General features: G+C 24.4%; 1 protein-coding gene across 1 annotated transcript; it reads left to right on the forward strand.

The window, feature by feature from the left end:
• The first annotated feature begins 1,606 nt into the window (after positions 1 to 1,606).
• Positions 1,607 to 11,060, forward strand: LOC145849177 (protein disulfide-isomerase A4-like). Its single transcript, XM_082954277.1, has 12 exons — positions 1,607 to 1,706; positions 2,009 to 2,181; positions 3,642 to 3,789; positions 5,692 to 5,918; positions 6,240 to 6,357; positions 7,168 to 7,326; positions 7,865 to 8,016; positions 8,422 to 8,573; positions 8,874 to 8,968; positions 9,456 to 9,602; positions 10,147 to 10,343; positions 10,480 to 11,060. The coding sequence occupies exons 1-12, from the start codon at positions 1,625 to 1,627 to the stop codon at positions 10,681 to 10,683; spliced, it is 1,854 nt and encodes a 617-aa protein (XP_082810403.1). The 5' UTR covers positions 1,607 to 1,624; the 3' UTR covers positions 10,684 to 11,060.
• The last annotated feature ends 1,241 nt before the right edge of the window (positions 11,061 to 12,301 follow it).

Below are 12,301 nucleotides of genomic sequence, written 5' to 3' on the forward strand. Positions count from 1 at the left end.
AAAAACTACTTGTGAATGCGTAGCTCTTCATTATGTTATTAAGGAACAAACTTAACTTGACCTTTAAATTTCAGATAAAACTTTTATTTATACAAAAAAAAATTACAAAAAAAAGAAGCTATTTTTTTTTTTGTAATCTTTTAATAGTTAAAATTCATACTAAGTAGGGAAAACTTAGATTTTTGAAGACTGTTAGTTTAAAATCCTTCATTCACACGTTGTACAAACGTTGCTATTCCTGATTGGCTAACCAAATATAAATTCATACATATTGCTCATAATGCAGAAATTTGAATTTTCAAGATAAGTTTACCTTACTATAATTTTCCAGAACAATACTTTTATTATGTCTCAACTGAAAAAAAAATCTTTTAGATCTTAAATAAAACTTGTTTATAAAATTTTAGTTATTATACTTGTAAAAAAATATTTTATATAGTTTTACTTCTTGTTTAAAGTAGAGGAACCAAAGGTTTATATAACAATATAAGTTTTTTTAAAATAATGTTTTTAAATTTTTTATTACTTTTTATTTTATATGTTGCATGTGAAAAACTTCAAAAAAAGTTATTTTTTTGTGTTAAAAAAAAATATTCTTAACTTAAAATATTGGTCAAATGATTAGAAGTAAAGTTTTAAGAAGACTTTGTTTTTAAGTTCGTAAAATATTAACATAAAGTTTTTTTGAACATTCTGATTTACTTATGAGTCATTTTTTCAAATATATTTTATAAAACCAAACAATGGAAACTTTTGTTGTAAATTTTGTTATATAGTTTAAGTTCACCTAAAAATATTTTAAACCTTTTTTATAATTATTTTTAGCAATAAAAAGAAGTTAAGAAAGTTAAAACAGATCTAAAAACTCTGCAAAACTTTAATATCATAACTAAATAAATTTATGTTTTATGGTTTATAAATAAATAATATGAAAGTTTTAAGGTTGACATTTGTTCTTTCCACATTAAATTTAAAAATAATAATATAAGAAAGTTATAGAAACTTACTTTTTGCCTGTAAATTAAAGTAGAACTAATACCTTAGATCTTACAGTATTTTAACATACACTGTTAAAGTCAATAAGTCTTTAAATATTCTTTAAGTATTATTATCAATAACAAATATGTTGGACTATCAATCTTAAATCATTTATTTTTACAAAGTATTTTAAATCATCATTTTAACTAAATTACAGCAGATATTATAACAAAAGACATTTTTATTCAAATTTATTGTGCTATCTTGACACAAATTATACATGCTGTGATAATAGTCAGTGGAGTGAAAAAAACATTTAAACATCATCATTAGTTTAAAACTACTTCAAAGTCTGTCTTTATTACACACTTAATTAAAAGTGGTGTTTTGTGAATCATGAATTTTTTTTTTTTACAATTCTATGGACAGCCTTAGGTTGTAATTACCTCATTGTATGACCTTATGTTAAGATACCAGATTTAATTACAAATTTATATCAATAATAATTTTTGTACAAAAGAAGAATTATATTAAAAACGAGTTATTTTATGATATGTAATATAAATAAGACGACAAGTACATTTTATAAGTTTATCATAATTTACATCTAAAACTCAAAAATTATTACAGGTTTTAACATTGAGTAATGAAGTTGAAAGTTTATCTATATCTTTTGACATTAGGGTTGATTTTCACAGCCACTATAAAAGCAGAAAATATAGATGATGGTTAGTATTTATATTCTATGTTGTTTTTAGGTTTCAACTACTGGTAACAGTTATTTTAGTTTGATAGTTTACATGTTTTTTATTCAATAAGTATTTGTTATAATTATTATTTTAACCTAATGAAATAATTTTGTGTTTTTCCAAAATAAGCATTTTAAAAACTATGATTATTCCCTTTGTAATAAACTAAATGTTTTTAAATAAATTTTTGCTGTTTAATGTATTTCCACTATTTCAAAGTTTAGGATAAGTTATATTAAACAAAATACTCAATTGTACAAGAAAGATTACAAATAATATAGATGAAAGTGATGAAGATGAGACTGAAGTTGAAAAAGAAAATGGAGTAGCAGTATTGACTGAAAAAAATTTTGATAGCTACTTAGAAGAACATGACGTCACAATTGTTGAGTTTTATGCCCCTTGGTGTGGTCATTGTAAGGCATTTGCTCCTACTTATGAAGAAGTTGCTGCTGTTAGTTTTTAGTAAATTAATTTGACTATATTTATAAATTATAATTAAGTATTAATATAACTTTTCAAAATGTTTTAGATTGATAAATGTAAGTTGTTAAAAAATAGAGTTTGTATACTCTGTTAAGAATTCAAAAATATACCAGAAAATTTGCAATAGAAAGTTTCTGGTTAATATGTGTGTTTTGGAAACTTTTTACTAAGCCCACTATATTTTATTTATTTTGTATGCTTTAAAGCAGTGCTTCTGAACCTTTTTCTAGTGGCGGAACCCTTTTCCAAAGTTCAAATTTTCCGCGGAACCCCTAATTTTAATTTTACATAAAATGTAAATAATTTTTACATTAATTTTTAAATTTCGAAAGGCTTCGCGGAACCCTAGGGTTCCGCGGAACCCCATTTCAGAAGCACTGCTTTAGAGCACAACTTATAGTTTTTAATTTAGTCTTTCATATATGTTCCAATGTTAGTTTTTGTATAGAATTATTGATTATAGCTTTATTCTTGTTTTAACTATTTTTAGAGATTACAAAAATATTTAAAGATTTTTAACTATTACAGTTTTGTAAATATCTCAAACTAACTCAGATAATATTAAAGTTTTGATAAAGTTAATTTATTTAAGATTACATAGAGTAAAATTTTTATGAGATAAAAGATATTTTCTTTAAGTAGTCTTGTTATTAATATACTGTGTTTATATGTATAGTATTGAAAATGATATTTATTTTCTTAAGTAGTTTTTATTGAAATTCATTTAAAAATACACTTGTTATGATTTTTTTTTCATAGAAAATTAAACCTAAGAACAAAACTTAGTATATTTAAAATTAATCAATCATTAAAAAAAATAAAGGCAAGGTCTTTCAATACACAAAAGTAAAAAAATACTAACTAAAACTTATTAAATTATTATTTTATAAAGTGAATACCTAAAAAGACTTTTAAACAACTGTTTTTACAAGATATATATTATTTTAGGCTATTAATTCAAATAGTTGTTACGGCATAAATTTAAATTTTAAGTTACTGTTACTTTTAATTTAGAAAAAATAATCAATTGTTAAAATATTTTGTTTTTTACTTGTATATATAATTTCTAAATTAACTTAAAATTCATTGTTAAAAATAATTTATAATAGTAATTGTTAGCCATTTAGTAGTTTTTAATTTATGTATATATATGATAATCTTTGTTTTAATATAAAATGCTATATACAATATTTACAATGTTATCTTATAAGTTGTGTAGTTGTCATATAAATTAAAATTTATATAGGTATGGTACAGTTATTACATTTGCTAACATTACTTTGAATAAGAATCAATTATTTATAACTAATAAATTCTTAGAAAAGTCAACTTATATAGCAATGTATAATACTGTATATCCTTTTTTTAAAATTAATTCCCTGCTGATTAACTGTTTACTGTTATTAGTTTTTAAATTTATAAACACAGGAACTTGAAGGAAAAGCTGGAGTGGCTAAAGTAGATGCTACTGTACATAAATCCCTTGGTGAACAATTTCAAGTTCAGGGTTACCCAACTATTAAAATTTTCAGAAAGGGAGAGCCTTATGAGTACAAGGGATCAAGATCTAAGATGGGTAAGTAGTAACTAGCAATTTTTATCTTTTATTATTTTTTTGTTTTACTTTGTTGAAAGTATTAAGTAAGTAATTTTGAAAACTAACCAAAAATATAATAACTTTAAATAATTTTTTTTTTCAACTTCAAAATACATATGCAAACATAATTATTTTATATAAAAATTGTTAGTATTTATTTTCACAAGTATCTTTACATTCAACTTGATTTAGTTTCTATCTAAAATTAAAATCAAAAAAATAACCTTAACCAAAAATAACCATCTTTTAATAAATTTTTTACTTTATATATTATTACTTTTTATAACTGACTTGGTTTACAAATGTTGAATATAACTATTTTGTAATCTTTTGCCTTAAAAGAAACCATATAAAAACAACTAGAAGCTGAAACTAAAGTACTAAGACTAGGTGTAAACATTAGTGTTACAGATGTATCTCCTTTTTAAAGCATAATTTGCTCTTAAACTTAAAGAATCTTTAAGCTGCACTAGATCTGCTTTAGTTATTTTACTTATAATCAATGCATAGAAACAGTAATGAATAAAAATTGTGCAAAGTTAAAGCATATATAAAAGACTAAAATAAAAGAAAAGTTCTTTTGTAACTAATTTGTAGTGACATGATTACCACTAAACAAACAGATAAAAAAGGTTATAAAGCAGTTATCCAATTTAATAACTTTATGTCACTAAGTTTTAAAAATATTTACACAAAACACCTTGAACACACTAATCTGGGAACGGGTCAGAAAAGCACTGGCGTCATTTTAGCATGGAGTGACACTTTAGCACAGAATGAAACTTAAGCACAGAGTGACACTCTTGCACGGAATGAAACTTAAGCCCAGAGTTACACTCTTTTTTTATGCTTACATAAAATTTTTACTGTTATGTTTAGAAATCTAAAAACAATCTATGAAACATGTAGACTAGACTAAAAGTCAAGCTTTAAATATGTTACAAGTTAAAGCTTTAACTAAAACTTCGTGTTTAATATGAAATTCTACTAGTTATTTTAAAGCAAACCTTAACTTTTTATTCATAACATAAAAATAAATTTACAAATCCCATTAACTCATTTTACCAAAACATTTTAACGAAGTTATTTTAAAACTTTTACTTTTATATTTTAAATAAGAAACTTTTTGTATAAACCTAGCAACATATACGAGATCCAGGTTTTTTATAAATATTCAATAAGCTTAAATTAATTTCACTAAGGTTAGATTTAAAGCGTAAATTTTAAGTAAAGTTGTTTAAAAAGTATATGTTCACAATCATGAAGTAAATGTAATTGAAAATTTACGAGATGCAGTGATACAAAACATAAAAACTAATGCATGTTAGTCTTTAACAATTTTTAACTAAATAAGTTATCAATAGTTGTAAACCTTTTTGTTGATATTACTAAAGCTATTTTTTAGTTTTAGACATTGAATTTATCATATCCTTATTTTTGCTGTGGTTTTTTAGTTTTTAATAAATATTGTTAAGAATATTTAAAAGTGTTTTGAACATAAAAGAAAATATAAGGTTTACTTAAAATAGGAATAATTTTAACACTTAGTACGTGAATTCACACTTTAAAAGTGCCTAAAATGCGTAATCAACAGAATGCTGACTATTTAAAGTTAAATTTTAAACATTTTATCAAATATATTCATAATTAGTACATTAATTTAATTGCTTAAAAGTATCGATTGTGCTAAAGTGACACTCCGTGCTAAAATATTCTTTTTGTGCTAAAGTATAATTCAGTGCTAAAGTGTCACTTTGTGCTAAAGTGTCACTCTGTGCTAAAAAGACTCTGTGCTTTTCTGACACCTACCCCACTAATCTGCATATAAACACATTTTAATGATTTTTATTGTTATATACTAAATCAATATGTATTTAACAGATGTTGTCAACAAGGTGCTAGAATATGCAGATCCCGATTGGACTCCACCGCCAAAAGCTGTTATGGTTCTGACAACTGAAAATTTCGACGAAGTTGTCAACAACGCTGACATAGTTCTCGTGGAATTCTACGCTCCATGGTGCGGCCACTGCAAAAAACTCGAACCTGAGTATGAGGCAGCTGCTCAAGATCTGAAGAAAAATGATCCACCTGTTATTCTTGCTAAGGTTTGTATATGTATATTTGTAGACCTTTACTAACTTTTTAACTGTATTTAAAGTAATTAAAACGAAAATTTAATATAAATTTATTTTACTGTATTATAGTTTAAGATTAACACCACATAATACCACTAAAGTTTTATTTTTTCTAATAATTTTTACAGTTTTAATAATTAAATTTAAAACTTTTGGAATATTTAAACAAAATTTGGATAGATAAAAATTTTGTTATGATTTCAATAAAATATGAATAAACATTTAATAACTTAAATTAAAAATTAAGTTGCTTTTGATATTTTAAAAGTTATATTTATAACAAATACTTAGGTTGATGCCACAGAAGAAGGTACTCTCGCAAGCAAGTATGGTGTGACTGGGTATCCAACACTGAAAGTTTTCCGTAGAGGCAGGCCCTACGAGTACGGCGGTGGTAGAGATCAAAGAAGTATGTAAAGATCTGTTTATTTTTATATTTTGAATCAAGATTGTATAATAAGTTCAATTAAGAAATCAAACTCACCCAAACTAACAACAGCAAATTTAACATTCAAATAAGTTTTAATTTTATACATAATAGTTTCCTAATGGTAAAACAGTTTTTTTGGTGTTTGCTTACAATAGAAATCGTACCTTTTAATACCTAAATTCTAAGATAAACTTTATGTAAAGTTCTCTGACAGATTTAATGTCAACTCGATTAATTTTGCCAACTTGTATACGGTATTTGTTGTTCAAGTTGATCTTTATTATTGTTTTTTAATCTATACCATTTTTTCTTTTTCAGATGTTATTGATTGAAAATGTTGCTTTAGTAAATTTAAAACATAAGTAGTAAATTAGCAACTTTTGTAAGTTAACTTTTATTGCTTTTTTACTTTCTTAAACTGTTTTTTTTATTTCCATTACTTGTATAGGCATTCTCTAAAAGATTTCTATTTTATAAAGTTTAAGAGCCCTAACAGATACCTTTAAGAAACAGAAAAGTTGAGTAATTTTTTTAGTTAAAGTATTTTTAAAATTAATCCAGATGAATTTTCTATGTGCTTCAAACAAGTATCAATGCCATTTTAAGTTATAAAAAATAAAAAATAGTTTTAAATACCAAACACATTATTAAATGAAGTAGTGATGATTATTGTTTTAAAAATATTAAATCAAATCTATACTTTTTACATATTAATTTATAAAGTTATTATAAAATATTCTACCTTAGTTCTTCAGTTCTGTATTTATAATTTTACAATTTATATTTCAGCAATTGTCAGCTATATGTTGGAACAAGTGAAGCCTCCTTCTTTGGAAATGAAAAGTGCAAAGTCTCTAAGAGGCGTGTTAAAATCGGCGGAAGATGTCACTATAGTCGGATTTTTTTCAGGAGAAAGTGATGCTTTATTGGAAGTTTATCAAGATGCAGGTTAATTAATTAATGGTGGAAATATCAATATTATTTAAATCTAAATAGTTTTCATATGCTTAGCTCAAGAAGTGTGTATACTATTAAAACAATGATAAATGACATTTTAAAGATAAAATAAAAATATTTAATGGTGTCAAAGATATTAAAATATTTTTAAAGTAAAGTTTTACTAGTTTTGTTACGTAATGATCTTTATAAAGTTTAAAGATAAACTTATATAAAAGTTCATGTTATTCTTAAAACTAAACTTGTAATAATTTTTTACATAGGGCATTACAAAAATAAAACAATTATTTAAGAATATAAAATTTTATCGAAATTTTAAATTGTATCAAGAAAACTTTGTTTTTTGTTTTCTTTTAGTTAAATTATTTTTTCAAACTACTTGTATATTTAAAATTATACTTTAGAGTACATTTAATTTTAGTTTTTAAAAAATTTTTAATATTGTATAAGTTTTATAAGGACACCTATTTTACTATGTAGGGTTTTGTTTCTTTTTAAGTGTTGAGAACATAACAAAAAATACTTATAGGCAACAAGCTTCGTTCTGAGTTTGAGTTCCGCCACACCTTTGATGAAAATGTAATGAAAGATTTTGGAGTTTCAGTAGGTGATGTACTTTTGTTCCATCCTGAAAGATTTCACTCAAAATTTGAGAAGAAACGCTACAAACTTGCTATGAATGTAGTTTTATTGATATTAACATTTTTTTCATAAAATTTTATGTAATACATTTTAAAGTTTGATCAAGAAGGTTTAGTTTTAATTAAAAGGGTTGTAATTAATGTTTTTAAGTATTTATGTTCTCTAACAACATCAATATATAACCGTTTCTTTTTACTATGATCGTTTAATCACTGAATGTTTACTTTTTTGCATTTCACAAAGTTAATAATCAAAATTTTGAGACAAGATTCATTCAAAAAGTATCTGTAGTACTAAAAAGTTATTTAAAAGTCAATAAAAATTGTTGCTTTAAAAATATCTTAATTCTGTTTTGTATTTTATGCTATTCAAGTTAATAATTAGCTTTACTTTCAAACTTAAAGTCATATAATTTAAAACACTGTCCAATTTGTTAACTAACAGGAAGACACAGATAAAGATTCTCTTGAAAAGTTTTACAAACCTCACGCAGTACCTTTAGTTGGTCAGCGAACATCTGTTAACAAGGACAAGCGATATTCTGCTCGCCCATTGGTTGTTGTGTACTATACCGTTGACTTTAGCTTTGATTACAGGTCAGTTGTATAAATTTAGTATTGTTTAAGCCATTGTAGTAAAGTTGGAGTTATATTGCCGGAACTTTAGAATTATTCAAGCATTATTACTATTTTTTGTAGACCCAGTCACAATAATCTTTTTTTTAACTTTAAGTTACTGCGAATTTTCAAAAATACCCATTATTTATTTTTGATATCAAATTTTTATGAAGTTGTCAAGTTTTTAGGCTTATAATATGTTTTATCAACTACATTAAAGTTGTTAAAATTGCTTTATGTTTAATTATTTACATTTCTAATAACTTGCTTTAACAATAGAAAAGCAACTCAAATGGTACGAAGCAAAGTATTAAATGTTGCAAACGAATTTTCTGACTTCACTTTTGCCATTGCTAATGAAGACGATTTCCAAGGTTCATTGTTGTGATTACGAAAAAAATAAGCAGATTTTTTTTTTGTTCTAAAATATTTAAAAAGTATTTTTTAGCTTGTTTGGTTTTGTGTTAGACATTATTAAATGAGTATCTCTTAAAAATATTTATATGCTAAATGAATAACTTGAAAAGTATATAAACTGTATTCATTCTTCTTTTTACCATAATTAATAGTTTTATTTGTTTTAGCAGAAGAAAAAGCATATATTTTTTGTAAAACTATTATATCTAAGGAATTAGCTTAAGTAACTTTTAAACTATTTTGATAAACATATTTTTTAAGTTTACCTATATGTACTTTAAAATTTGTTTTTCACATGCTGTGATATATATCAACTTACTAAATTTATTTACTGAAGTTATACTTCATTTCAAAAACCAAATGTTTTTCTTATTCTTATTATGAGCAGTGTGTTTTATACATGATTTTAATTTAAACTCGTAATATGGACACTTTATGTAACAGATGAACTGAAAAGAGTTGGTTTGGAAGATTCACCTGAAGAAATCAATGTAGTAGTATATGATGATGAAGATATGAAATATCCAATGGAACCCAATGAAGAATTTGACAGTGATGTTTTATCTGAGTTCATTGAACAATACAAAAATGGTTTGTTGTAAATTATCATGAATTTTATACCCCATTCAGTACGATGCTTTTTTTTTTGCATAAATTTAACTCTTGGTATTATTTTAAAAGCAAATAAAATAGCTTATATAAACTAATAATGCAAGCGTAGTATATTGCACTACTCAAAATCTAGTTATTTTTTATGAGTATTTTAATAAATATTATTTAAATGTATTTTGTACCATACTTAAACTTATTGTAAAATAAAAATTTCGCAAGTTATATATGAGTAAATTTTCTTTAGTACAATGAATTTATTTTTAAATAAGGGTAAAAGGGGTTCCATATTGATTTAACAAGTTTATTTAATCTAAAATTTGCAACGAACAATACCGTTGGCTTCAAAATTAAAATAAAACTAAGATAAAATGATTTAAAGAGCTAAATTCAGTATTTTTTGGAAAGTAAAAAGTACAAAAGTTAAATCTATAGTTTTGAAGCAATCTTCTCAAAAATTTCATCAACTTATTATTAACAAAAATATAAAATAATGCTTTTACTAAAGTACAAAAACAACTCATAGGTGAAATTAAACCAAAAATAAAGTCCGCACCCAAGCCAAAGAAAAACAAAGCTTCCGTCAAGGTTGTTGTTGGTGACACCTTCAACGATATGGTTGTCAATAGCAACAAACACGTCATGATTGAGTTTTACGCCCCTTGGTGTGGACACTGCAAAAAACTTGAACCAGTTTACAAAAAGCTTGGAAAGAAATTCAAAGTTAGTTTTGATAAATAAATAGTTTTTGTCATGATAAAATAATTTAAATAAGTTGAATATAAAGCTGTTGTTGAAAAGTTACAAATATTAAAAATGAGACTTAAAATTATAAAACATTTAAATGAAATTTTACCAGGACAACAAAAATGTGCTGATAGCCAAAATGGACGCAACAGCCAACGATATTCCAAACAGCAACTACAAGGCTTCAGGATTTCCAACTATTTACTTTGCCAAGGCAGGTGCCAAGAACTCGCCTATGAAGTACGAAGGTGACAGGTCATTGGACAATCTTGTCGAGTACATCAACAAACACATTTCAGCCAAGGACGAACTTTAATCTACCTAACGAATATGATGTAATCACTCAGTCCGAATGGCTTATTTTGTCCACACTTTGCCTAGACTTTATTAATTTTACTTAGCATTTTATTTTTTATGTTAGTTTTGTTACGGCTGGTAAAAAATTATTTAAGTCACTTTATTAGTTTCACTAAAAGTATTTCTTTTAAATTTAAAATGTTATAATAAGTAATTTTAAACACCACCCAAGAAAGTTATCGTTGTACGATACAATTCTTTAATTTGTCAAGTTAATTATCTACTTATAAATTTACTGTCATTTTGTTTTTATTTATTTTTGTGGAGCAAATATTCAATCAATTTACAAGAAAAACATCATGAAGCTAATAAATTACACTTTCAAGTAATATAATACATATAAATTTCTTTTTTAATAGTGCAATTTTCCTTAGGTACATACAGGAGTAACGTCTAATTAACTAGTACAGTTTTTAGTTATACTGGCAGTTACACATTATTTTACTGAAGTTAACATCTCATATCATTCGAGGTTTTGTTGTGTTTGCTTTTTAACTTGTTTATTTTTTTTTGTTCGTTTTAATTATTTAGTTTTAGTTATTGTTTGAAAGTTGCATTTACATCAATATTAAATTATCTAAAACACTTATTTGTATACAATTAGTGTAGAAAATGTTTTTGTACTACTAAAAGTTTATAGAAAAAAAAATTAGACATAATTATTAAAGATTATGAAAATTTTTTACGATCTAAATATTTTTATCAGAAAATTAAGTAAGAATTAGAAAATTCAATGTTTAAGGTTGTTTATTCAACAAATGAGCTTCATGGTCTTTGAAGCTTCAAAACTTATGAAGTTACAATTTATTTACACAGGATTATATATTATTACACATTGTATAATACTGTTCTATAGTACTTGTTTCAAAACTAAATTAGTGGAATTAGATTTAAGACATATAATAAGTTTTGGTAAATATATTTTAGACAATTTTTCTTCATGCAAAAAAAAATACTTTTTTTATAAAAATTGAGCCTAGTAACATTATCGCTCTACAAAAATTGCTTTTTTAACATAATTGCACAACCAGCTAATTCAGTCAGTATTTAAACTTAATTTATTAAAAATGCTTCCATTGATTAGCTACAATTTGTTCATAATTTGGTATATTTTCGTTAAGTTTAGAAAAAACAAAAATACTTTTGTGCAGCTGTTTCGTAAGAGGCAATACGAGACTGTCGATTCATTTTTGAAATTAGTTAATCGTAGAAAATATTTATTAAGCAGTTGAAACTAGATAATTTTTTTTTTTAATTAGCTAATTAATTAAAAATGTTAGCTTGTTAAATAAGTATAAACAGTTTTTGTTATAGATTTTTTTAAGAGTTATAACACTAAATAGTTTTTGTAAACGTTCTAAATGCTAATTTATTTTGTATTTGAAATTTTGAAAATGGATAGAGTTGGCATTTAATAGTGAGCTAATTGTTAAAAGTTTTTATAAAAGTTGTTTAACTAGACACGTTTCCAAACAAGCAACTATAGACACATGAATTTATTTTTTACCGAAGTTAGTTACAATACTTAAACGATCCTTTATTCATCGAATATGCTGTTACGTCATATTTTATACTAG

The sequence above is a fragment of the Thalia democratica genome, chromosome 1 (genome assembly GCF_965202585.1).
Source record: "Thalia democratica chromosome 1, ktThaDemo2.hap1.1, whole genome shotgun sequence".
NCBI classification, from domain to species: Eukaryota; Metazoa; Chordata; class Thaliacea; order Salpida; family Salpidae; genus Thalia; species Thalia democratica.

Coding starts and splice junctions, on each gene's coding strand:
- LOC145849177 (XM_082954277.1), top strand. CDS start 1,625: ATGAAGTTGAAAGTTTATCTATATCTTTTGACATTAGGGTTGATTTTC. Junction 2,182..3,641: donor CTTATGAAGAAGTTGCTGCT/GTTAGTTTTTAG, acceptor TTATAAACACAG/GAACTTGAAGGAAAAGCTGG. Junction 8,969..9,455: donor TAATGAAGACGATTTCCAAG/GTTCATTGTTGT, acceptor TTTATGTAACAG/ATGAACTGAAAAGAGTTGGT.